Source organism: Somniosus microcephalus, chromosome 4 (genome assembly GCF_052327205.1).
Source record: "Somniosus microcephalus isolate GS21.2 chromosome 4, FLI_Smic_1.0, whole genome shotgun sequence".
NCBI lineage: Eukaryota > Metazoa > Chordata > Chondrichthyes > Squaliformes > Somniosidae > Somniosus > Somniosus microcephalus.
Genome location: NC_140990.1, coordinates 334014474 through 334041921, shown reverse-complemented (window position 1 = coordinate 334041921; position 27448 = coordinate 334014474). Strand labels below are relative to the sequence as shown.

The 27448-nt window shown below is 46.1% G+C and overlaps 1 protein-coding gene across 1 annotated transcript in view; it reads left to right on the top strand.

Moving 5' to 3' along the window:
- klhdc3l (kelch domain containing 3-like) overlaps positions 1-24810 on the top strand; it is a 64880-nt gene extending 40070 nt beyond the window's left edge. The window contains exons 5-8 of the mRNA XM_085986878.1: positions 1000-1049; positions 6572-6692; positions 10624-10810; positions 12796-24810. Coding sequence (XP_085843004.1) covers positions 1000-1049; positions 6572-6692; positions 10624-10810; positions 12796-13567 — 1130 coding nt within the window. The 3' untranslated portion in view covers positions 13568-24810. The remainder of the gene's footprint in view (positions 1-999; positions 1050-6571; positions 6693-10623; positions 10811-12795) is intronic.
- Positions 24811-27448: the final 2638 nt, after the last annotated feature.

Here is a 27448-nt window from a genome sequence, read left to right as displayed (position 1 = left end):
TAGCCCTGTAGGTTACGGCGCTTCAGGCGCATATCCAAGTACTTTTTAAATATGAAGAGGGTTTCTGCCTCTACCACCCTTTCAGGCAGTGAGTTCCAGACCCCCACCACCCTCTGGGTAAAAAAGTTCTGCTCAACTCCCCTCTAATCCTTCTACCAATTACTTTAAATCTATGCCCCACCTGGTTATTGATCTCCCTGCTAAGGGAAATAGGTCCTTCCTATCCACTCTATCCAGGCCCCTCATAACTTTATACTCCTCAATTAAGTCTCCCCTCGGCCTCCTCTGTTCTGTGCGTCATGCGTGAAAGCGTAGCTACAAAATACACAGTGTCTATTATGCTGTGAATTCTGAAAGGTCTGTTTTGAAAGTTTAAAGGAACGCATAGCCTATTGCACAACTGGATCATGGAAAGAAATATTTTCTTTCTGTTGGGCATGGTTCAAATGTGGATAAACAAAGAGAGAATTCTTCTGGATTTGTAATCAAGTGCTGTTCTTCTGCGGTAACTGCAAAAGGAATAAGGTTGCAAGCCAAGAGTCAGTAATACATTAGCCACAGTATAACCTTGTTGTCTTTTTCTGAGAGTAACCTACTTGAGGTGTTGCAGTTATTGAAATAATTGTCGAAATGTGCTTAATCGTACAAATCTATGAATTCCTAAGCCGCACTCCCGATTAAAGCAGAAATTTCCAGTAGAAACCACTATTTTGTTTTATTTGCTTTGTAAGAAAATGTGAAAATAGAAACAAAAAGCAGATATGAGATCTGATGCATTGGGGGAATGCCGCAAGCTTGTAATTGGGAGTCATTTGAATCCTAAGAATTTGGGGACTTTTGTGGGGGTTTTTAATGGTGTTTTCTTTTGGCCACTTTTAACCAAATTCACAATGAAAGACTTCATTTTGTGAGGAATAAACGGAGTTAACTACCCTCTTGTGGTTCATGCAAGTAGTTGCATGTGATGTCGGAGTTAAACAAAGGCTTTATTTTTAATAGGTGCAGTGAGATGGACGAGGTGGCAGAAGACATTTTCTGATGAGGCCATGGTAAGAAACTCTTCTCATTCTGTGTGAGGGAGGGTGCAGATGTTTACATTTGCCTTTCGGATGAGACGTTAGACCGAGGCCCCATCTGCCCCCTCGGGTGGATGTAAAAGATTGCCAAGGCACTACAGGAAACTCTTTATTATCCGGCACCAACGGGACCGGCGTGGTGCCGGTTTATCAAAAAGTCCGGATTACACAGAGGTATAGTAAAAGGTACGAGAGCTCCTTACCCAGCAACAAATCCAGGCTTCCCTGTTGCTCAGCAACATGTGCAGGAACTCCGGCCACAGACCAAGCGTCCCTGTTGCTTAGCAACAAGTGCACGAACCCCAATTACACAGCCACAGATCCAGGAACGGCCACTAATATGAAGTAAAACTTACCTGAACCTACTCCTGAATTTTGCCGGTTAACAGAGATTTCCGGTTATTTAGGTGCCGGTAAATTGAGAGTTTCCTGTATTTTGAAGAAGAGCAGGGGAGTTATCCCCGGTGTCCTGGGCAATATTTATCCCCCAATCAACATTATTAAAACAGGTTACCAGGTCATTATCGCATTGCTGTTTGTGGGAGCTTGCTGTGCGCAAATTGGCTGCCGCGTTTCCTACATTTCAACGGTGACTACACTTCAAAAGTACTTCATTGGCTATAAAGCACCTGTGGTCGTGAATGGCGCTATATAAATGCAAGTCTTTTTTTCTTTTACATGCAGCCATACCTTGCAGCCATGATATCGCACTCCAATTATTGAATCATAGAATGTCACAGCACATTAATACAGTAGCTCATTTGGCCAATCAGCACTGGTGTCTTTCTCCGCACGAATCACAGTCTAATCCCATTCTCCTGCTCGCTTCCTATAACTTTCAATATTGCTCTTTTTCAAGCATCTAATTCCCCTTTTAAAAGTATTTATGGACTGTGCTGCAACAGTGGTTTGTGAAGAGAATTCTGCATTCTAACCGCCCTCTGTGAACATGATTGTTTTCCAACCTTTCCTTTAATTCTTTTTGTGACTATCGTAAATGTGCGCCCTCCTGTTACTACCTCACCAACGAATGGAAGCAATCTGTCCCTATTCACCTTATCATAACCTATATAATCTTGAAGACCTCTATTGGGTCACTCCTCAACTTTCTCAGGTCAAGTCAAAAAGGCTCTAACTTCGCAAGTCTCCAATATTGGCCCAGTAATTCGGGTCCCAACACGTGAGTAAGCACCGTGTACTCACGCATGGGCCTGATGGAGGTGCCGGTTTTCAGCATGCACAGCGCATGCGTGGAAAACCGGCATTTCCTTTCCTCTGAACCAAGGGGTTCAGAGGTGGAACGCGTGCGCGCAGGAGTCTGCGCGTGCGCGCTGAAATTCCTTTTTTTTTTACAGGGTTGCCCGTGCGGTAAGGCCTCCAGTTTTTACGCGAGAAAAAAGCAGACGTAAGTACTTAGTTTTAAAAGGTAAGTGGTCTATTAATTAAAGTTAGAAATTTTTTTCCACAGGTTTATTATTTTTAAAGACTTTACAGTAAGGTAAGTATTTTTAGACCCGATTTTTTTAAAAAAAATTATTTTTTTCAATAATTTGAATAATTGTTTAAATTAGTTTTCTACAGTTACTAATAGTTCATTTAATTAGTGGGATGTTTTTTAACTTTTATTTGAAGTTTAAGTACTGTTTTGGGCGCCCGGAGTTTTCATGAGTTTGACAGTTCTTACTATCAAACTCATGAATGAACTTTTGCAACCTCTGATTGGTTGCCCAGTGCTCACGTGATCCCAGCCGGCTCATCGAACTAACTATGCCGCTGGATCACGCAAGCACAGCGCGCCGGGAGCTGAACCGGGCCACTGACAGGAAATCCACGCAGGGCCAGGCTTCAACTGTCGGCGCGCTATGTAAGTGTAGGTGGGGGGCTTGCACCCGCGGGAAGCCCCCGACACCAATTTCTGGGCCAATAGCTTTAACCTTCCATCCCTGATAACATCTACCTTTCCCATTGATTTTATAAAAGCTGCAACTGCGGCCTAACAGGTCTTGTACAAGTTGACATTACCTCCTTTGCGTTTGTATTCTATGCCTCTAGATGCTAAACCAAGGATTCTGCTTTTAATGGCTGTATCTACTTATGCTGCCACCTTTAATGTTTCTGCATACCAAGTCCCCTCTGTACTTCCATTTAAAATTGTACCATTTAGGGTATACTTCCTTCAACAGATTCTTACTTCCCAAATATATTTTGCTACACTGAACTGCATCATGGTTAACTGCACCTATCTGCCCATCCTACAAGCCTATCTCTATCCTCCTGTGGCCTTTCATAGTCCTCATCACAATTTGCCACGTCCTGCAATTTGGTGTCGTCATCACATTTTGGTACTGTTCCCTGAACTCTTAAGTCAAGCTCACTGATGTATATGATAATAACAGTGGCCTTAATGCAGAGCTCGATAGAAAACCACTCGCCATATCTTTCCAATCTGAGAAACTTCCTTTCACCCCTACCCGCTGCTTTCTGCCTTCCAACCATCTCTTTGTTCGTGTGATACATTTTTATTATTGCCATAAGTTTCTTATCTGATACCTTATCAAATGCCTTCTGGAAATCCATATATCCACACCCACTGTATTTCCTTTATTCTCTATCCTCTCTGTTATTTCTTCAGAACATTGTACAATGTTAGTCAAGCTTAGCCTGCCCGTTAAAAATCCTTGCTGACTGGAACTGCAAAAGTTAGGTTTCTCCCAAGTGACCCCAACTAAAAGAAAACTAACTGGTTTATAATTTCTTGGCTTGTCCCTCTCCCTGTCTCCTTTTTAGAAGAAGGGTATCGCCGTGCGATAAAACACTCTCCACTTGCCTGAATGGGTGCAGCTGCAACAACACCTCCCTGTCCTTCTAAACTATTTTATCCCCAACATCCCGCCCCCTTTTGTCTCCAGAGTCCTTGACCATGTAGTGTCAGCTGTGGCTCAGTGGGTAGCACCCTCGCCTCCGAGTCAGGAGGTTGTGGGTTCAAGTCCCACTCCAGAGACTTGAGCACAAAAATCTAGGCTGGCGCTCCAGTGCAGTGCTGAGGGAGTGCTGCACTGTTGGAGGTGCTGTCTTTCAGATGAGACGTTAAACCGAGGCCCCGTCTGCTCTCAAAGATCCCATGGCACTATTTCGAAGAAGAGCAGGGGAGTCCTGGTCAATAGTTATTCCTCAATCAACATCACTAAAAACCGATTATCTGGTCATTATAACATTGTTGTTTGTGGGAGCTTGTTGTGCGCAAATTGGCTGCCACGTTTCCTACATTACAACACTTCAAAAAAGTACTTCATTGGCACTTTGGGACGTCCGCTGGTCATGAAAGGCACTATATAAATGCAAGTCTTTGTTCCCCAGATCTGTGCCCATCTCTTTCTTAACTCCCTGTTTGAATCTCACCAATCAGGCTTCTGGCCCTCCCACAGCATTGAAACGGCCCTAACCAAAGTCGAGAACAACCTGCTGTGTGCCTGTGACCATGGTGCATTATCCTTCTTCGCTCTCTCTGCAGCTTTGACCCAGTGAACTGCGCCAGCCTCCTACAACGCTCTCCTCCTTTGTCCAGCTTGGCGGGACTGCCCTCTCTTGGTTCACTCTTACCCAATCAGAGCCGGAGAATCTCTACCAGTGGCTTCTCTTTCCATCCCACACCTTCACCGTGGGCGTCTCCCACGGATCCCTGGTCCTCTTCTCTTCCTCATCTACATGCTGCCCTTTGACAACATCATCCCCACACATGAGGTCATCTTCCACATGCATGTTGACGATTCCCAGCTTGACCTCTCTACCATCTTTCCTCACCCCGCCACTGCCTCTGTGCTTGTCTGACATCCGGTTTTGGATAAGCTGTAATTTCCTCCAGCTAAATATTGGAAAGACCAGAGCCATAATCACCAGCCCCTCCACCACAAACTCGGCACTCTCTTTCCATCCCCCCCCCCCCCCGCCACCCCCCTCATTCCAACCCCCTCCTCAGCCATTGTCTCGGGCTTAACCAGACCATTTGCAAAACTAAAGCAAAGACAGAGATTATAGGAGGAGTGACCCCGAGCTGAGCTTCCAACCCATAACCTCTCCATCACAAGAATCATCTGCTTCTGCCATCTTAACATTGCCCGCCTCTGCCTCCATATCAACCCATCTGCCACTGAAAGCCTCATCCATGTCGTTGTCAGCTCTAGACTGGACTATTCCAATGCTGTCGTGGCCAGCCTTCCAGCTTCCACTAACTCCTGCTCATACAAAACTCTGCTGCCTGTATCCCAAACCCCACCTGCCCATTACCCCTGTACTTGCTGACACCCCATTGGCTGTTGGTCCCCCATCACCTCAAATTCAAAGGTCTCATCCTCAAAATCCCTTTCTCCGCAAGAACCACACAGTCTGATCCCATTCTCCTGCTCACTTCACATAACCTTCAATATTTTCCTTTTTTTTTTTACACAACTTTTGTCTTGCTTAACCTTTTTTCAATTCTCTCCCAGCAGTAAAATCAATACTAACAGATTTTAATAGGTCACAAGTTGGCTTTACATCTGCAATCATTCCTGTGCGTGCACAGTGCAAACAAATTACTGCTGCTCTCGAGAGGCCCAGGATAATTTGCTGCTGGGAATACTAACACCAGTTCATGACGTGAAGGTTTAAAAGCAAAGAGTTGGGATGGTGGCGGCTAGCCTGATAGGCTGGTGGATACAGATTCAATAGTAGCCTTCAAAAGGAAGTTGAATACTGTAAATACTTGGAGAAAACATTGCAGGGATATGGGGAAAGAGCCGGAGAGCGGGACTACCTGGATTGTTCTTCGAAAGAACTGGTCTCCTTCTGTACTGTGCTATTCTATGATTCTATGGCTACACGACCAGTGCTGATTGCCTTTAAGCACAATTTTTGTATGACTGCTGAATGGCTGAGAAATATCAAGCCTCCAACAAACCATGCCACTTTCAGAGAAAAGAAAGACTTGCATTTATATAGCGCCTTTCACGACCACCAGACGTCTCAAAGCACTTTACAGTCAATTAAGTACGATTTAAAGTGGAGTCACTGCTGTAATGTAGGAAATGCGGCAGCCAATTTGCACACAGCAAGCTCCCACAAACAACAATGTGATAATGACCAGATAATCTGTTTTTGTTATGTTGGTTGAGGGATAAATATTGGCCAGGACACCAGGAGGGTTAACTCCCCTGCTCCTCTTCGAAATAGTGCCACGGGACCTTTTACGTCCACCTGAGAGAGCAGACGGGGCCTCGGTTTAACGTCTCATCCGAAAGACGGCACCTCCGACAGTGCAGCACTCCCTCAGCACTGCGCTGGAGACGTAACTAGTTTACCCAGAGTCACGCTCGTGTGCCTCGCACAGCAGCTATGGCAGAGGCCCGGGCGTAAGATTATTGGTTGCCTGCCTTTTCTACCGGATTACGGTGCACGGCACAGAGTGACTGAAGAGAGAGGAAATACAATTAACAACGATCACCTTTTTGTTTCTTCAGAAACAGGCACCCAAGAATAGGAAGGGGCACACTGCTGTGGTGTTTGAGGCTCAGATGTACATCTATGGAGGTTATGTCGATATAAAGGGCCCCTCACAGGAGTTCTGGAGTTTTAGCTTTGGTGAGTAATAATAGCAGCCATACCCTCACATTATATCAACAGTATTTTTTATATTAAAGTACAGGAAACTCTCGATTTACCGTCACCTAAATAACCGGAAATCTCTGTTAACCGGCAAAATTCAGGAGTAGGTTCAGATAAGTTTTACTTCATATTAGTGGCCGTTCCTGGATCTGTGGCTGTGTAACTGGGGCTCCTACACTTGTTGCTAAGCAACAGGGATGCTTGGTCTGTAGCCGGGGTTCCTGCAGCTGTTGCTAAGCAACAGGGAAGCCTGGATTTGTTGCTGTGTACGGAGCTCTCGTACCTTTTAACCTATACCTCTCTGTAATCCGGACTTTTTGATAAACCGGCACCACGCCGGTCCCGGATAATGAAGAGTTTCCTGTAGCACTTTCAAAACATTGAGCATAAAGAGTCAGTACTGTCCATCCCAAGACCCGGGGAATGTAGGCCGCTGTTCTCCATGGTGCTGTTTGATCAGTTCTCTGTTGGGCTTTGAGGGGTTGTCTTCTGTCCCATCGTGGGTCTTGAATAAGAGCATTTCTTTTTCCCAGTGGCAACTTTTTGTCCACGAATAAAACTGACAACATTTATTGGCCCGGAATGTTGCGGTGGGTAAGAACAGCGCGTCCTAACGGGGAAATCCTGAAGTTGCGGTCAGTCATTTGCTGCTCCGACACTGGCTGCGCTGTGATTTCCCCCCCCTCCCCCACCCCCAAAAGCCAGCAGTCAGTGAAACTGACAAACGTCGGCTTTTCCACGCTAATGTCGCTGTTAAATACCCCATTAAAAGTTAGACCCTTTTGGATTAGGTGAAATTGGGGTTTTAACAGCGTATCGACTGCTAAACAAACGTTATGGCCATGAAAAACTCACTTTAATTTTGTGGAGTGTCGCATTTAACCATTTTGATAAAATTAAAATTTTTAAGAAACTTTAAAAAGAATTATATTTTTTTAAAAGTTTGTTCATCTTTATTTCAGGTTTACCTTTTTCCCCATGTGAGAGCCCCACTCGTTGTTTTGCTCTCTAACATTTTTAAAAAGTTAGAATAAAAAAGGAGCTTCTTCACTTCCTGTGTCCCTGTCTGTCAGAATTCTGCATCGTGATTGGCTGCTTCGACAGCATGTTGACGTCACAGCTGCTCGCGTTAGGGATTCCCCATTAACTTGCACTGATCTCAAACGTCTCGCCACAGAGATCGCGAGATCCTTGTGGGAAGCTTAGTTTGGAGCCCGCGGCGAACGCCTTTGCTTCGCCGCTGACCGCAAATCACGGGCCATTGTGATTGTCATGATTTTTATTTTCTCTCCTGAAGGCATTGATTTCTTCCTGTATGCACAGGACCGTGGACACTGGTTGCCATCCAGTACCCAGCCCAAGTCGCCATTCTTCACATAGAGCCTTGAAGGTCGTTTGACCAGTGAGGGGGCGCATCAGAGCCTCACTCAACGCCCAGCCACGTGCACATTCAGCGAGTTGGATTGCTGCAAAAACAATCCACAAGCAGGAAGTCTGCTCAATGCAGGGACACCAAGTCCAATTGTCAGCACCCCTGGTTCAGCCACAGCTGAGATCAGCGCGCTCTCGGCACACAAGAGGGACTTGAACCTTCCTGATCTGCGTGGCTCAGCTCCTCACTGGATGAGCTCACTGAGCCAGGAGGTGACCATCTGACTGACGGTGCAGAGCGAAAGGCAGCAATTTGTGAAGCTCGCCTGAAACATTTTACTGGTGGCGAGGGAAAGTGAAAAGCAGCCAGTGTCCCCGTTAGTACGATAGCAAAATACTGCGGATGCTGGAAATACTCAGCAGGCCAGGCAACATCCGTGGAGGGAGAAACAGAGTTAACGTTTCGGGTCGAAACCCTTCTTTAGAACTGAGGAAAAAAAGCAGGAAATAAAACAGATGAAAAAGCAAGTTGGGGGCTGGGAAATGGGGGAGGGGATGAAAGAACAAGTCTGTGAGAAGTGAAGAGACATTAAGAGATATTCAAGGCGAGACGAGATGGTAATAGGACAGATTAAGAAATAAAAGATGGCTCTAGATGAAGTGTGAAATGCGCTGGCAGAGTGAGAGACAGCTGCCATGTGGGAGAGAGTTAGTACCTTGGGTTTCCGCCGGTGCTGACAAAAGGGCCAGTTACACATTAGCCTTCTGGACTGGCCAGGTTCACGCAGTATAGGCAGCACCGTGCACGTGCAAAGCCTCGCGTCACGCAACTCTCGTGCTCTTGCAGCCAAACGCCGCAGCTGTAATGATGGTTTCAGCTCGAGGTTTTTATTTTAGGATGTCGCACGTTCAGCTCCTCCGCTCATTTTCCCCAGTTGGAGTCTGATTATTTTTTGTGCGTGCGTTGTGCCAGCTGCAAATTACACTGCAGCTGGCACAACCGGAAGCCACCATTTGGCCGCCGCCCTCTGCTTAGTTGGCACGATGGATCAGTAGCACGTATGATAGCAGCGTCGAAAATATAAATCTGAAGCGCTAAATGAAACCATGCCAGGGCAGGGGGGGGGGGGGCACAGCTTCGAACTGACTCAAAAAGGAAATATAAGCACTAACTTCACAGCAGGAGTGACCAACACATGGAATACACTTCAGGTGGAGGCAAACATAGAAACATAGAAGATAGGAGCAGGAGTCGGCCATTCGGCCCCTCGAGCCTGCTCCGCCATTCAATGAGATCATGGCTGATCATCCAAATTCAGTACCCTGTCCCTGCCTTCTCCCCATATCCCTTGATCCCTTTAGCTCTAAGAAATATATCTAACTCCTTCTTGAATATATTTAAAGACTTGGCCTCAACCGCCTTGTGTGGTAGAGAATTCCACAGGTTCACCACTCTCTGGGTGAAGAAATTCCTCCTCATTTCTGTCCTAAATGGCTTACCCCTTATCCTTAGACTGTGACCCCTGGTTCTGGACTCTCCGACCATCGGGAACATCCTTCCTGCATCTAGTTTGTCCAGACCTGTCAGAATTTTATAAGTTTCGATGAGATCCCCTCTCATTCTTCTAAACTCCAGCGAGTATAAGCCCAATCGACCCAATCTCTCCTCATACGTCATTCCTGCCATCCCAGGGATCAGCCTTGTGAATCTTCGCTGAACTCCTTCCATGGCAAGAACATCCTTCCTCAGATAAGGCGACCAAAACTGCACACAGTACTCAAGATGTGGTCTCACCAAGGCCCTGTACAACTGCAGCAGGACATCCTTGCTCCTGTACTCGAACCCTTTCGCTATGAAGGCCAACATACCATTTGCCTTCTTCACCTCCTGCTGCACCTGCATGCTTACCTTCAGCAACTGGTGCACAAGGACACTCAGGCCTCGTTGCAATTCCCCTTCTCCCAATCTATTGCCATTCAGATAATCTGCCTTTCTGTTTTTGACACCAAAGTGGATAACCTCGCATTTATCCATGTTACATTGCATCTGCCACGCTTCTGCCCAATCACCCAACCTGTCCAAATCATCCTGGAAATACCGTGGAATCAGTTAAGGAACAGCTGGAGGCAGCAAGCTCTCGCTAGAGAGAACGAGCTGGGCTGGCCAAAGAACGTCCCTCCTCTATGCTTACCTTGTGAATTTGGGACGGTGCAGGGGGCGGGGGGGATGCTACCCTCCATTGCTAATGTCAGATCGCAACAGATCTCGGTGTTCCTCTGATACGGAAAGGTAAGCATATCCAAAGCGGTGCATTTCGCCACTCCTGCTGCCATCATTGTCCTAAGGCCAAACGTAGTGGCAGCGATGGCGATCCTGGAGTGGCCAACCTCGACTGATCTAATGACCAGCAAGAAAAACGCACACACACGGGTTTGGAAAGAGAGTGGGAGATGATATATTTTCAAAATAAACTAACTTTGAAATTTTATATCACCACGTCAATGTTACCAAAATATTTTTTTTCCCCCCCAACAGATGCCCAGGATTGGTGCCCGGTGTTGACCTCTTGTGGTGATGTGGGCCCCGGGTCTCGGTACAGTCACTCTGCAGCTGTCTACAGGAGTGGAATGTACTTGTTTGGGGGACTGGTTGGACTCGTAGAACAGAACGACTTTTGGAAGTGGGATTTCAACAGTAGCATATGGTCTAGGATCAAAGCACGGTAAATAGGGATTTCAACAGTAGCGCATGATCTCTGGTTAATGCATGGTAATTGAAATAATTCATTCTAAAGATAGTTTGTGAAATAAATCCACATCTTAAAATTGTTTATTATCCCTATCTCTGTAACCCTCCTCTAGCCCTACAACCCTCCGAGATATCTGTGCCCCTCCAATTCTGGCCTCTTGCGCATCCCCGATTTTAATCGCTCCAAGGCCCTAAGCTCTGGATTTCCTCCCTAAACCTCTCCGCCTCTCTACACCTCTCCTCCTTTAAGATGCTCCCTAAAACCTATCTCTTTAACCAAGCTTTTGGTCACCTACCCTAATACCTCCTTATGTGACACGGTGTCAAATTTTGTTAGATAATCGCTCCTGTGAAGCGCCTGTTTTACTACGTTAAAGGCGCTATATAAATGCAAGTTGTTGTTACTGCTGTTGTTGTTTGCCGAGCTCTCTAAATTAGATGCCTAAGCTAGATTCCTAGCGAGAAAATCTGAATATTTTGATATCGGTAAAAACCATTGTCTGAAAAGCCTACGCTTTTTTGACAGATTCAACACCACCTGCCTGCCTTCTCACTATGTCCTTCAATTGCTTTTTTCCCAGAAATATATCTAGTTACCAAACTCATTTATACTGTCTGCTTCACTGGCCTTGCTCAACCAGCCTGTGGCCCTTTTCACAGAAGTCACAGAAACCCCACAGTGCAGATAGAGGCCATTTCGGCCCATCGAGCCTGCACCGACACATATCCCACCCAATCCCCGTAACCCCTACACCAACACATATCCCACCCTATCCTTGTAACCCCACGTATTTAATCCCCCTAACACTAAGGGTCAATTTATCATAGCCAATCAACCTAACCCGCACATCTTTGGACTGTGGGAGGAAACCGGAGCACCCGGAGAAAACCCACGCAAACACGGGGAGAATGTGCAAACTCCACACAGACAGTCGCCCGAGGCCGGATTCGAACCCGGGTCTCTGGCGCTGTGAGGCAACAGTGCTAACCACTATGCCACCGTGCTGCCGAAGTTCTGCCTGACTACCTTTCCTGCCTCCAGATCCACACTTTATAACCTGTCTCCCATCTTATTTGAACCCTTTACCAGAGTGCAAAAACTTGCTTGGCTTAACTTTGCCAAACCCTTCATATCCCTGAACACTTTGATTGGACGTTCTGTCTTTTGCACAGAACACAAGTCCAGCGTCTTTAACTTTTCTTCATCATTTAACTTGCACTGCCACAACATACAGGAAACTTTCGATTTACCGGCACCTAAATAACCGGAAATCTCGGTTAACCGGCAAAATTCAGGAGTAGTTTCAGGTAAGTTTTACTTCATATTGTACTTGCCTTCCTGCATCTTTTGCTGTGCAAGGGTGTGGCTGCAGCTGTTGCTAAGCTACAGAGACGCTTGCAACTTGTGGCCATTGTTCTGAACCTGTTGCTAAGCAACAGGGTTTGTTGCTTTATACGGAGCTCTCAGCTCTCCCCATCTTTTACTATAGCGTTCGGTTATCCAGAATTTTTGATGAACCAGCACCACGTCGGTGCCGGATAAAAAAAGAGTTTCCTATACAAGCATTAATCTGTGTCACCCTGGCAGTCATATCTCAGAATTTTCTCCTTCCTCCTCTCACTATCCCACATGTTATTCTCCAGCTGTGAGGACAGTAGGTGAGCTGCAGAGGTGGCCCAGGCTTGATGCCATCTGATTTCTTTCATGGAGCTTGTTCCTGTCTCCTCAGGGGGAGGTGCCTGGCCTCTGGTCTGGACCTGCCTCTCAGAGAGCTGCAGCCCAATACATGGGTGAATGGCAGACAGCACCCTGCATCCTACGCTCCCACAGAGAGTGCGCCGAATGAGAACTTTGATCCACGATAGATTCGCAAATGCTTGAAAGTATATTAATGCAGATCATGGTTGTGTTTGAGAACTTGCTGTTGAATAAGCTCATTAGTTCTTTATGTCTCACAGTTCTGGGCCTCACCAGTTAGTGGGTCACTCTGCTGTCGTATACCAGGACAGCATGTTAATCTTTGGAGGAGGAAGGGACCATAACAACTCCGACAACAGCCTGTGGAAATTTCAATTAACGGGGCAGACCTGGGAGAGATTAAGCCCAGCAACAGACACAAGCCCACCGTCAAAGATCTACCACTGCACATTAGGAGTTGGTCCCAGCTTCCAGGAGAAACATGCTGACAACTTCCCTTGCACAACGCCAGCTCCAAGCTTCATCTGTCACGACAGTGACATCAGTCTGCACAACTGCTGCAACGGACAGCCCATCGGTGCCCTGAAGGGTGCCTGCTGTTTGAATTTTTCCGCACAGGCGCCAGGACACAGCAGCTCATCGCCAGTAAAGCCCGGAGGCAAGAATGCAAATTCAAACAACATTGAGATGATAACTTTTAGCATACAGTCTTCTGAAAGCAGCGATAACCTCCAAAGCTCGAGACTGCCTGCTCCCAGTGCGCCTGAGGAGCAATGGCGGTGTGAAAATGGACGCCATCTTCCAGTCCAGCCGGAGGAGCTACCTCCTGCGGATGACAGCACCGAGGAGCACAGCGACAGCGGTGTCTTGAGAGAATCCAGGACAGAGGGCCCTGACCAAGCTGATGCGGCACCCCACTTGAGGGACAGTCTTCCAGAGGTTCTGCTGATAGTAGGTGGTAAACCGTTATCTGAGCATGGCTGCATTTCACTGTGGCAGATGAAGCTGTGTGAAATGTTTTTAAAGTGCTAGTTTAACAGGGAAGAAGGCAAAAAAAAAACAATACCTTGCAAAACTTCACGCAACGTGCGATAAACAGTTTAGATCAAAGGATAATACAGGAAACTTTGTGCTATCTGGAGGTGAGCTATCCAGCAATCTGGAGCCACCGGCAAAAATCAGCAGCCGTTTTTTTATTCTTTTTGTTTGTTTTTTTTGCTTTGTTTGAACAGTCAAGCTGTGCAAGGTCTGTAGCTATAGCAACAGCTTCAGCTACAGAGCTTGCAGGCCACACCCGAGTGTTTAGAAGCTGTTGCTAAGCAACAGTGTTTGTTGTCAAATACGGAGATAAGAATCTCCGTATCTCTCAACATTAACTCTGGAGAGTACGGCAGTTTTGAGGCAACGGCAGCAGCTCGGTCCCGTGGGTGCCGGATAGCACATAGTTTCCTGTAGTGTTTTTGTCGGCATGCTTAGCCACAGAGAGGTCTAACATTTCTAAAAGTTTTATTTGTACTTTTTGCTATTGTGCTAATATGCTAATTCAGAACAAACATTTTCTAAAGAGCTTTTATATTTTTATAGACTTTATATAGAGTGTCACCTTTGTAAGCTAATATCTGCAGACAGATAAGTTGTACATATTTTTATAGTTTTCTTTGTCAGAACAGTTCCTAGCAGTGGACCCTGTATCTGATAACTGTAATTCCTGTGGATTGCACAATCCAAATTAGTTGTCCCCAACATAAAGGAAAACTAACTTCTCTGGTAGTTTTGATGCTGCCATCAAGACTTGCTGCAGAATTAGGTTAGCTGTGCCTAATTTAAAACGTTTGGGGAGAGAACTGCCAAAAGTCTCTCATGGAATATGCGGATAGGCTCTTTGGCATTCCAGATAGCACTGGGAATAGTCAGATGGGCTCCTTGACATTCCAAATAGCACTGGGAATAGTCAGATGGGCTCCTTGACATTCCAAATAGCACTGGGAATAGTCAGATGGGCTCCTTGGCATTCCAGATAGCACTGGGAATAGTCAGATGGGCTCCTTGGCATTCCAGATAGCACTGGGAATAGTCAGATGGTTTCCTTGACATTCCAGACAGCACTGGGAATAGTCAGATGGGCTCCTTGGCATTCCAGATAGCACTGGGAATAGTCAGATGGGCTCCTTGGCATTCCAGATAGCACTGGGAAGTCAGATGGTTTCCCTGGCATTCCAGATAGCACTGGGAATAGTCAGATGGTATCCTTGACATTCCAAATAGCACTGGGAATAGTCAGATGGGCTCCTTGACATTCCAGACAGCACTGGGAATCGTCAGATGGTATCCCTGGCATTCCAGACAGCACTGGGCATAGTCGGATGGGGTCCTTGACATTCCAGATAGCACTGGGCATAGTCGGATGGGGTCCTTGACATTCCAGACAGCACTGGGAATAGTCAGATCGGCTCCTTGGCATTCCAGATAGCACTGGGAATAGTCAGATGGGCTTCTTGGCATTCTAGAAAGCACTGGGAATAGTCACAACAGAAAATACTGGAAACACTCAGCAGGTCAGGCAGCATCCGTGGAGAGAAAAACAGAATTAACGCTTCAGGTCAACGACCCTTCGTCAGAACAGTATTTTGCTATTGTACTGGGAATAGTCAGATGGGTTCCTGGACATTCCCGATAGCACTGGGAATGGCCAGGGTGGGGGGGCTCCTCTATTCTATCTTGGTAATTTTTACATATGCTATTCTTAATTGAGTTTTGGCAGGACTAGTAAGCAATGGCCCTCATTTTCTCTCCTCCCTCCTCAAAAGATGTAATTTTCTGACGTTGCAACTTTCAATTACAAATGGCAACTACTATGTTCTGATCCCAGCCCGGAGTCCTTAGCCTGTATTCCCAGTATATTTCAGATAATTGGGCACGCTGCAGAGGGGTGGGGTGGCAGGGGAATCGGCCAGGGTTCCCCCATTATTGATTGCTGTCTAGCAGGAAAGCACCATGCATGGGCTGCAGATCAGGACAGGCTCGGGCTCCTCCTCCAGTCAAATAGCCGCCCAACACTGTCCCAGCCTCGGACTTGGAGGGCGCCCACTTGGGCTAGCTACAGCAGGGCAACTGCCGCCTGTGGGCCTGTCTCCCCAATAACGGCCAGTGCTTTCAGGGGAAGGAAAAAGGAGCCACAGTCGGCAACAATGCTTTTGAACAAGAGAATGGTTGGATGGAATCATTGTATATTAGGTGGCACAACAGGAGGGTGTATTCAGAGGCAGTAAGTACCGGCGTGGTGACTGGTGAGCGCAGTAAAACTCGAGATTGTACTGGGGTCTAACCAATGTTCCCTGTAAACTGCGCTTTGTTCTGCGCGACCTGTTTCTTTCAGTGCGCGGTCCCTTTAAATTTCTGCGCCTGTGCGGTGTTTCCAGTGTGAGCGGCCTGTGCGGGACCCCTGCACATTACTGCGTGGCCGCGCACGCTCGCAGCTTGAGGGGAGCAGTGGGTCTAACTAGAGTCCGGGATACAGGCTGCAACCTGATGCACGCTGCAAACACCTTGGCGTGTTCCTTTGTCGTTCACGCAACTGAAATCCTTGTCGTACTTAACCTTATTTTGAAGTGGATCAAATAAATGGTCCTTCACCTGTCGGGTCAGGCTTCCTGAACACACACAAGGTAGTGTTTTCCTTTCAAATTGGCAGCACTATTTTGTGTGTGGAGCCATCATATTATGTACAGCTTGATGCTTTGGATTTCAGAGGAAGCCCTGCAGAACCCAGTAGGTGCAGCTGCACATGCATTAAATTTGCTCAGTGCCTGGAGGGGGAAGGATGTCAGACATGGTAGATACAGGATGATGTTTGCTGGATTCCATGGAATAATGGAGGCACCAGTAGACACCGCACTACCTGAGCAATAACCTGGAGTGAGATTTGGCTCCTCTGTTTTCATGTCAAACGCTGATACAGCCATTGGCATAATAAATTGTATAATAAGGGGCCAGAAAGGAATGCTCTGGGAAAAACCCATTATCGAGCCCTACTCTGCAGCATTCATTTAATTCTTTCACTCACTCAATCTCCCAACTGAATACTTACTAACCCATTCCCCTAGGTCAAAGGGAAAGGAGGCCAGAGTCCAGTTGCCGTGGTAACTCGGCCATTAAACCCTGGAGAATGCACTTTGTAGCTGGCGGGGAGAAATAAAATAAAACCCGAGTTATCGTGGAATCTGCTTTAAAAGGTGACACAAAAATCTGGTTAACCCATTGCTACCTGGACGGAGCTCAAATGACAGAGAAAACATAGAAAAAAGATTAAAATATAAATATACTGGAAATACAGGTCCACTCAGCATCTGAGAGAAAAACAGGGTTCCCCCCCCACCTGCGATCCTTGTCGGATGTTGATCATCAGAACGCCGGGTACACAGGATCATTTGCTATTCTCCTACGAGAATACTTATAGTTAGATAATAGAAGATGATAAATGGATGGCAATGAGTTACACAGGCCGATGCATCTCAGGGAGCATCGGTTTATAGAAATAATTTATAGCCTGTAGGCTGCTTTTCGTAATCTTTTAAACCATGTATCCTTTGTGCCTGCTTATAAAATAAGTATATTCGTTTTGGGTTTTTTTTTGTTTGAAAGCTTTAATGGTGCCGCTGGATGTGCAGTGGTTGGGCTGTTTGGCAGCATTACGCCCGAGATCAGTGTCTTTGGGAGCGTGGCCCCTTCACCTTGGTGGGCTTTGGAGGATAAAGCTGCGATGGGGGTCGCAGAGAAGGAAAATGCAGGCAATAAAAGTGAAAAGAGGAGCAAGTCGCTCGCCAGAGAAATCTATTTTAAATCGATTGGCAGCTTTAAGAGAGAGAGAGAGAGCGAGAGAGGTGGATCAATATCTGTTGAGCAGGGAGAGAGCGCTATTTTACCAGCGCTGCTGGACTTTCTTTCAAGGAAGGCAGGAACCTAGTGTTCCTTCTTAACGTGAAGGTTCAACAGGTTGCGGGGGGTTGAGTCCATGATGCAACAATCGTACATGGACTTTAGAGCAGGCTTGAATGGGGCAAATGGCCTTTCCCCACGTCCAGACTTTGCTGTTAAATAGAGTGGGGTGGACTGACGATCGCTGCACTTTGGAGAGGGACAAGTCGGGAAAGGCAGTGAGCACTCGAGGTTGGGGTGCGTGCGGTACAACTGGAAAATTTGTTTCCCGCAGTGGGCACTTGAGCCTATAAACCACTGTTGCAAACCCCGCACGCACGACATAAAATGCAATCGAAAAATTCTGAAGCCAAACCGAGCTTAAATTACCTTAAACTCGTTGCCTGGCATTTAAAAATGTATGGTTCATTTTTCAAAGTATTTTTAAACATCCAATAAGAAAATACCGCAGATGCTGGAAATCTGAAATAAAAACAGAAAATGCTGGAGATACTCAGCGGGTCAGGCAGCATCTGTGAAGAGAGAAACAGAGTTAACGTTTCAGGTCGATGATCTTTCGTCAGAACTGGAAAAAAGCAGGAAATGGAACAGATTTTTAAGCAAGTGTAGGAGCTGGGAAGGGGGATGAAAAAACAAAAGGGAAGGTCTGTGATAGGATAGAAGGCAGGAGAGGTCAAGAGACATTGAGAGATATTCAAGGCAAAAGGAGATGGTAATGGGACAGGTTAAGAAACAAAGGATGGCTCGAGATGAAGTGTAAATTGCGCTGGCAGAGTGAAAGACAGCTAACATGTGGGGGAGAATAACAGAAAACACAAACCAAGAAACGTTTTTGCATAAAGCCCTTTGAATGCTATAGAGACAGTGAAGTTAAAAATAAAGTGATAGTGGCTTAGGAGTGGACGATAAACAGCATCAGAACGCAATTAATGCTACAATCGGGTGTTAAATCGCACACGTGCCATTTACTTATGGTCCTTTTATTCTGAAAATCCGTGTTACTTTCAGTCCACCAGAATCCTGCAACAGATCACGTGCTGCACACGACTGTAGTTCGAGCAATAGTGGCAGCGATTGACCGCACCCCATCCCCCCACCAGAAGTGACTCGAACGCAATTGTAGCCCCCCCACCATTGCAGCAGCAACACAGCCAGTAAAAATCCGAAATAACAACAGAAAATGCTGGAAAAACATCTGTGGAGAGAAAATAGTCAACGCTTCGGGTGAACCCTTTTTCAAAACCCTTTGTCTTGACAAGGGGTTCACCCGAAACGTTGACACTATTTTCTGTCCACGGATGTTGCTTGGCCTGCTGAGTTTTTCCAGCATTTTCTGTTGTTATTTCGGATTTCCAGCATCTGCAGTATTTTGCTACAGTAAAAATGCAACATTGGTGCGCTGGACAGTGCTCCTGAATGTGGAGACCAGCCCAGCCGCCAGTACATGAACTCCACCACCACCTCCTCGCCACATCGCAATAATCCCGTATCGCAATCGGGAGACCTTGGCGCTCGTGTGATTCCGCGATGGATGGATGTGGCAGGATCGGAAGGGGCAGCGAGAGCTAGAATGGTCTTCCGCAGTAAAGCAGACTATATTGTATGAACTATTGCAGTTTACTGTAAAAAGGTAACTGAATTGCGTGCACACCTCTCCTGCTTGCCGACCTGCTCCAAACCCCCATAATGAAAAAGGGCCCTGAACTCACCCACACCCTTCTGCGGGTGGGCTGACTTGCTGCCCCCAGTCTTGCTGCAGCCCCTGACCTGCATCGACTGCCTGGTCTCCTCCCCTAATGGGGGACTGTAAGCGTTTATCGTTCAAGTGCCTCTCGTTAAACTTGTACTCCCATTTAAAATCAAAATATTGTTGCTGTTGCAATTTTTCCAAAAAACACAAATATGCATCAATCACTGAATAAATTGTCGCAGAAATGGAACAGACCTGCCGCAGCAATTGGCCTCGAAAGTGTCACTGAATGCTAGGAGCCCTAATCACAACCAGTAAATCAGTACGATAGCAAAATACTGCGGATGCTGGAAATCCGAAACAACAGAAAACGCTGGGAAAACTCAGCAGGCCAGGCAACATCCGTGGAGAGAGAAATAGAGTCAACGTTTCGGGTCGAAACCCTTCTACAGAACTGAGAGAAAAGGCAGGAAATGAAACAAAAGGCAGTTTGGGGGCTGGGAAATGGGGGAGGGGATGAAAGAAGAGACATTAAGAGATATTCAAGGTGAGACGAGATGGTAATAGGACAGGTAAAGAAACAGACGATGGCTCTCGATGAAGTGTGAAATGCGCTGGCAGAGTGAGAGACAGTTGCCATGTGGGAGAGAGAAAAAAAAAGGAAAAGGCACAAACCAAAATGTGGATAAAAAATATAAAAATATTATAGGGGCCGAGGTTATGATCTGAAATAGTTGAACTCGATATTGAGTCCGGAAGGCTGTAAAGTGCCTAATCGGAAGATGAGGTGCTGTTCCTCGAGTAAATCAGTAGTTTTCAAACCTTCCTGTGGGGGTGAGGAACACCCCCCCCCCCCCCCCCCCCCCGCCCGCCCCGTGTTGCCGTACTCCTGTCCTAGCTTCCAAAAGACGCCACTGTTTTCCTTTGAGTAGCTGACGCTGTCGTTGTGGGAAAATAGTTCTCGTTAGTGGACAGCAACAGAAATAATGCAAGAACTGCAGGAAAGAATCTGATGATTTCTGTACCGGAAGTTGACGACTTTGGGGATTTCCTGGTATCTTTTGGTGAACCCCTCGAGACCGGGCCCCGTTGTTTAAAAACTCCTCTGCTGTAAAGGCCTTCGCTTTAGTAACTGCAATATTTGTCCAGAATGTTCACACTATTTCTATTAATTATTCCAACAGAAATCGCCTTAGCATGTAAAAATAAACGAGGCAAATGTAGAGGAATAGTTTGGTTTCCGAAAAAGTCTGGTGAATTGAGCACCCAATATCACTCAATGAAGTAAACTGTGGATCCTATTTCATACAATATGTTGGTTCAGGAATATAACTCGAGGGGAGGGAGGCAGCTTTTGGCTTTGTTGGGGATTCCCCTCACTCTTAAGTGTTCTGAAGCGGCTTCTAGTTACAAAGGATATGTTCTGATGGCACCACTTTGATCTCGCCATTAAACCTTTTGTCAGTCCAAGGTGTAGCTCTTTGCTCTGGGTTACTGACGAGCTGCATCCCGGTTCATAGGATGACCGAGGGGTCATTTTGGGCGATGGGCGATATCGGATCAGCCGCTCTTTACACAAAATGGGAATGGTAATCGGGAGAGGGGTATAATGTTTGGCTGATCCGATAGCGCGCGTTTTACACTATTGTTCAAAGTCAAATTACCCCCCTCCCCATGAATTTTCTGTGTGATGAATTTCAGACTATTCCTTCCATTAGGAGGTGAGAAAGGGAGAAGAGGAGGCTGAGCCCATTCCGTACAAGCTGATTAGGAACAGGAGTAGGCAATTCACCCCCTCGAGCCCGGTCTGCCATTCAATTTGATCTGTATCTTAACTCCATCTTACCCGCCTTGGTTCCAAAACCCTTAATACCCTTGATTATAGAAAGACTTTCGGATGAGATGTTAAACCGAGGCCCCGTCTCCTCTCTCAGGTGGACGTAAAAGATCCCGTGGCACTATTTCGAAGGAGAGCAGGAGAGTTATCCCCAGTGCCCTGGCCAATATTTATCCCTCAATCAACATCTCTTTTAAAAAAAAAAAACAACAGATTATCTGGTCATTATCACATTGCTGTTTGTGGGAGCTTGCTGTGCGCAAATTGGCTGCCACGTTTCCGACATTACAACAGTGACTACACTTCAAAAAGTACTTCATTGGTTGTAAAGTGCTTTGGGACGTCCTGAGGTTGTGAAAGGTGCTATATAAATGCAAGTCTTTCTTAATACCCTTGATTATAGGGAGGAACTGAGTGAATTAGTTGCCTGCCCACATCCCTGGTCTTGGAAGGTCAGTGTGGAAGGGGCAACAAAGGAAAAGGAGAACTTTAGTCACTAAATTTACTAAAATGGATATACTTCAAATTCTTAAATGTTGTTCAGCTGATGCTGTGATACGATATTACTGGTGATTGTGACCTTGTGTACGAACATATGAAAATGACAGGAAGGACAAGACCAGCTCGTTCACAAAGCCTGCTCCACACTCATGAAGGCTGGAAAATCATGACCAGATACTTCCTATCCTACCCGCCCCGCCCCCACCCCGCCCCCACCCCACTTCGGCAGCCATGTCATCGCCTGGGAGAGGCAAAAAAAAAAAGAGAAAAACCCCAGGAACAATAGGGGAAAAAAATGCACTGGAAAATTCCTCTCCGACCCCCTCGGGCGATCGAATCCAGTCTGGGAGATCACACGGACCGATTGTGATCTACAAAACCACTTCTGTATGATGCGTTCTCGGCCCCAGTCAGGAACCGGTCCAGCTCCCCCTTGAAGGCAGAGTCTCAGCACCCACCACACCAGCCGACATTCAGAGGCTCACTACTTTCTGGGGGAAAAGCAAGTGTCCAACATCCAGTCTATTCCGAATCTTGTGCAGTTGAAACACAAGCCCCCTGGTCATCACCAGTCTGTCAAACTATCGATGGACATGCAATCCTGCCCTTTCGTTATTTTATAAACCTCTATTAGCTCTAAATTAAGTAGAGCCCAGGCTCCTTACGCCTATCTGAGTAACTAAGGTTCTTTAAGCTAGGAATCATTCTCGTAGCTCTCCTCTGAGCCTTGTCCAAGGCCACTATTATCACCCACCATGTGTGTTACAGGCGATCATAATATAGGATTTGGTTATTACTGGGGTTAGTGATGTAGGTTCGGGGGTATTACTGCTGAATGTGACGGGCCTGGTGATAGTATCTTAGAACCTAGGATATTATTGGTGGAATTGATAGAGGGACACGGGTTATTACTGCTGATAGTAGCGTAGAGCCTGGGGTATAAGAACATAAGAAATAGGAGCGGGAATAGGCCACTTGGCCCCTCGAGCCTGCTCCATCTGCCATTCAATAAGATCTTGGGCTCAAAGCCACTTCCCTCCCCACTCCCCATAACCCTTCACTCCCTTATCTTGTAAAAATCTGTCTATCTCCACCTTAAATGTATTTAATGACCCAGCCTCCACGGCTCTCTGGGGCAGAGAATTCCATAGATTTACGACCCTCTTGAGAGAAGAAATTCCTCCTCATCTCAGTTCCGACCCTTTATTCTAAAACTGTGCCCCCGAGTTCTAGATTTCCCCACAAGGGGAAACAGCCTCTCTGCATCTACCTTGTCGAGGCCCCTCAGTATCTTATGTTTCAGTTGCCCTATTTATAATCAGAGTTACAATATTTACAACCATGTTCTAACAGTATAATGCAATAAAGCTTGTTTGCTGTATCACCATTTCATGCAATCCAAGTGTCACTGTTACCTGTCCGCAGTAACGTTCATTCCAGTCACACAGGCACGGAGAAAAGACGTCAGATCAGCAAGGGTGGCAAGTCATAGAATCATACATCACTGAAGGAGGCCATTCAGCCCTTCGTGCCTGAAAGAGCTATCCAATTAATCCCACTCAATACAAAAAGAAAATACTGCAGATGCTGGAAATCTGAAATAAAAACAGAAAATGCTGGAGAAAATCAGGTCAGGCCAGGCAGCATCTGTGAAGAGAGAAACCGAGTTTAACGTTTCAGGTCGCTGACCTTTCGTCAGAAGCGTTAACTCTGTTTCTCTCTTCACAGATGCTGCCTGACCTGCTGAGTTTCTCCAGCATTTTCTGTTTTTAGTCCCACTTAATGTTCCCTGCGTTCTGCGTGGCCTGTTTCTTTCCGTGCACGATCCCTTGTAAATACCGTGCGCAGGCGCGGAAATTTAAACGGAGCAGCCATCGAGCGGCACCTTTCCCATTACTGCGCGGCGGCGCAGCTTAGAGGGAACGTTGGTCCCGCTCCTCTGCCCTTTCCCCAGAGCCTTGAACATTTTTCCTTTTTAAGGGGCCCCTTTTGAAAGTTCCTGTTGAATCTGCTTCCACCACCCTTGCAGGCAATGCATTCCAGATCACACCCTTGCCAGCTGCATCTAAGACTCGGCACAGTGTCGCACCAGTCATACTGTGCTAACGCCGTGTAGTTTTATAAAATTTGTGACCTGGATTTACTGAACAGGTTGCCATGTACTGGAGTTGATCCACTGCTGCATGATTTACATAAACGAGGGTTCGGAAGGTTACGCCTACACTGTTACAAATGTTGTCATGTGGAATAATGGCTCTCCTTTTGGCATGCCAGCTGTAAATGCAGATTTGATGAAAAGCTGTATCTCCTAACAATCGAGTGACGCACGATCCGCGAGACTCGATTATACAAGTTATTAACGCCTCCTAGGCGCTGAATTCTGAAGCAGCGTGTAGGAGGCTTTTTTTATTTTTTATTTCAGCACACGCATCAGTGTTTGGCATTAACAGGGCCTTACAATTCCTGGCGATGCCACTGGGAATCCCGGAGGTGAAGCCTATTCCCAGAATCGGTTAAATCGGGGTTCGCTGGGAGGAGAGGAAATTTGGACCAATAAAGCTCACTGTGAAAGCTTGTTTAGAAAGGGGATTTTTAGACCAGTTATCAGCAGAACCTTAAACAGTATGTTTTATAATCAAGTGTTCTAGTGCAGGACTGATGCATAAGTGCAATATAAAGAAAGCCAACAGAAAATGTACTGGTTATTTATCATGCACAATTACACTCGTTCAATTAATGTGTTTTATCAAGTGTTGCTCACTTTCCGTTTATTGTTGAAGTAATCCTTCTCCACAACATTAATTAATTTTACAGAAGTGTTTGCCTAGGTGCTCGTTAAACCCATTGCTCTGTAACTTGGTGTCGAGTTGTGTGCCCGCATTTAAGTGGTGGCATGTCCATTGCCGAATGCCAAATATTGGCTGCATTGGACTGTTGTCCAAGGGTTGACCAGGGTTTGACTCTCTGGAAATTATACAACAAATATGTGTGCGTGCACTTTTTTTTAAAGAAGTGTACAATGAAAATGTTTACCAAATGTAATAGCTCAGAAAACAAAATAAACATGTTAGTAAAAGCACTTGTTGCAGGCAGATGTGTGGTCGGTGAGCTTTGGAACATTCTCGCAAGAAGCACTGGGTTCACTCATCTGTCCCCAAGTTGCGAGGTTTACGGTAGAACCGAATAATATGCTGTTTGTATTTCATTCCTTTGTTCGGTGATTCTACTTTACTCTCTTGCAAAATGTTTAGAATTACCAACCATGCACCTTAAAGCGTATATTTGCAAATAAAGCTGATGTTTACAATTAAATCTGCTTTGGGTCGCTTTCTTCAAAAGATTCAAAAATTATTTTTTTTAATCTCTGGGGGGCGTTCCTTTTGGAGCCCATTCCCGCAGCAATCTGCAAGTTAACGTGACTGCAAGATTTTGTTCAGCTGCACAGTGAACTTCAAGCACAAACATGCTAAAAATAGAGCAGAGAGGGAGTTAAGTCCCTGCAGGGTTTAATCTCCTCTGCGTATGTACAATTTGTTATTGCATTGGCTAAAGCGTTCACCTCGACTTCAAGTCCCCAAAATTTAAATGAATGAATGACCATACACACACACACACTGCATAAATTCAACCCCTATTCATGTATCTCTAGATGCACGCACCTGGCCTTGAGCTAAAATGGGTGCTGCCTGATGCCCGGTCCAGCAGCGCCTCGATTTTAAAATTCTCATCCTAGTGTTCAAATCCCTCCTGGCCTCGCTCCTCCCTCCCTCTAACTTCCTCCAGCCCTACAACCCTCCGCGAACTCTGCGATCACCCAACCCTGGCCTCCTGTACATCCCCCCCACCCCCACTTCCTTGGCCACACCATTGCTGGCGGTGCCTTCAGCCATCTCGGCCCTAAGCTCTGGAATTCGCTCTGCGCCTGTCCACTGCTCCTCCTTTAACACGCTCATTAAAACCTACTCTGTGGCCAAGCTTGTGGTCACCTGTCCTAATGTCTCCTTTAGCTCGGTCTCCAGTTTTGTCTGATTATGCTCCTGTGAACCTCCTTGGGACATTTTACTACGTTAAAGGCGCTATTTAAATGCAAGTTGTTGCCTGTTCGAGCAGACCGGATAGCGATAATTCAACTCTTGCACCATGAGGCCTTCGCAAGATAATTACATATAAGGTCATTTGGCCCGTCTTAGCTCATCAATCAGAAAAGCCCTAAAATCCTCCCCCAATCAGATATCAAATTGGTTCTTAAATATTTCTGTTCCTGTCTGCATGATTCTATCCAGAAGGCCATTCCATGTGTTGATCACTGTGTGAAAAAGAAGCTCCTGTTACCAGTCTTGAGTTTGCCTTTTACTAGTTTGAATCGGAGTTCCCCTGGTCCTACTGTCACTGCACCTCTTAGTGCTTTGTTCAATTATTCAAGCTATTTATTATTCTTTGCCTAAAGAAATTCCTTCTGGCAACTGAACCAATAGGGCTGTTGTGACACACCTGCTTCAGTGACCTGCCCATAATGAATTGAGAAAACCAAATACTGTATAGATTTGTTTTTTTTCTTCCTTCCCTCGTGTTTGGATGGTAGAGATGGAAGATAATTTACTGCTTTAGATTGGCACCTACGAATGCAAGATTCGCAAAATCTGAACATTGTCCTATAAGGGTCTATTGGCAGAAGAGGCCTTAATTTTAAAGACTGTTTTAAAAGAAGCCCAGAAAAAGGGGCACACAAAATGGCCGCCAGACCCCGTGACCAGCTTTTTGGGACACTTTAAAATGGTTCCTGCAGTCCCCAGACAGCCTTTGTGGATTCAGCCCACAGTAAGTTCTGGAAGGCCGTTTCGGAGATAACAAAACCAGACAGAACCACATACATATGGATTGGATGCAGATCCAGTCAGATTGGCCTGTAGATAAAGGCCATCTAAATGTTTACCCAGACAAAGGGAAACAGTTTCAAATTCATAGGGGGAACATCAAGAACTATTAAAGACATCAAGAGGACATTAAAAACAATACAGGGTCATTCCAGACCAGAGATAGCCGTTACCGGCCATCCCAAAGTAGTTTAAAACATAATAACTACCCCGCTGTGCTACAAGCCCGCCAAAAATTGAACAAAGACTAACCTTGATCTAGGCAGGAGATAAAGCCTCTTTTGAGAAGTATAATTGGGGACCCGGAATAGCTATCGGTACGCTTTTGGCCTGGCCCAGCTTTTCGTAGTCGTTGGAGAACGACGAGCCTTCAGGTAGCCTTGGGAAGGCTTGACATCGGAGAAGGTGGTTCGAAGAAGAAGACGAGGCCCGGGGTAGTCATCGGGAGATCATCGACAAAAACCCCGGGCCGTTGACGAGAGGAAGAGACGAAATGCCCTACCGATCGGGTAGCCAGTGTCGAGCGCAGGAACACGGAAAAATCAAGGCGGTGGCCACCATCGCCGTCTGCAGGAGCACCAAGAAGACAGCCTGTGGGCGAAATGATGGACGGCGAGTCCTGCTGACTTAAAGTGGTCGAGACGCCATCAGCCTGGACAGCCCGCTGACCACGTGGAGACAGGACGCCTGAGAGGATCAAAATGCAGACTTCAAAACCTCTATGTTTCTAACTGGGATCGGTAAGCATGTTTATGGCCCCTCATAATCTGATCTAGGCTTAGGGGGTGGGCATTTAAGGGGTAATTAATTATGAGTTGTTGTCCCTCGATATTCCGTGTGTTTCCCCATTTCGTGATGACTTTTGTAAAGTATAATATGCCTGTATATATCTTAGCTAGGACTGTGTTATGATTTGTTTTTTCCTCCCATGTACCTTATTGGCTTGCAGTTTGATATTTTTCCTTCATGCAATAAAATGTCATCTCGTTTTCATTAAACCTGGTCTATAGAGTATTCTCTGCATTGTAGTTCCTGCCTCAAAGTCCACTGTATACAACCTAAGGGGCGAGTGGGTC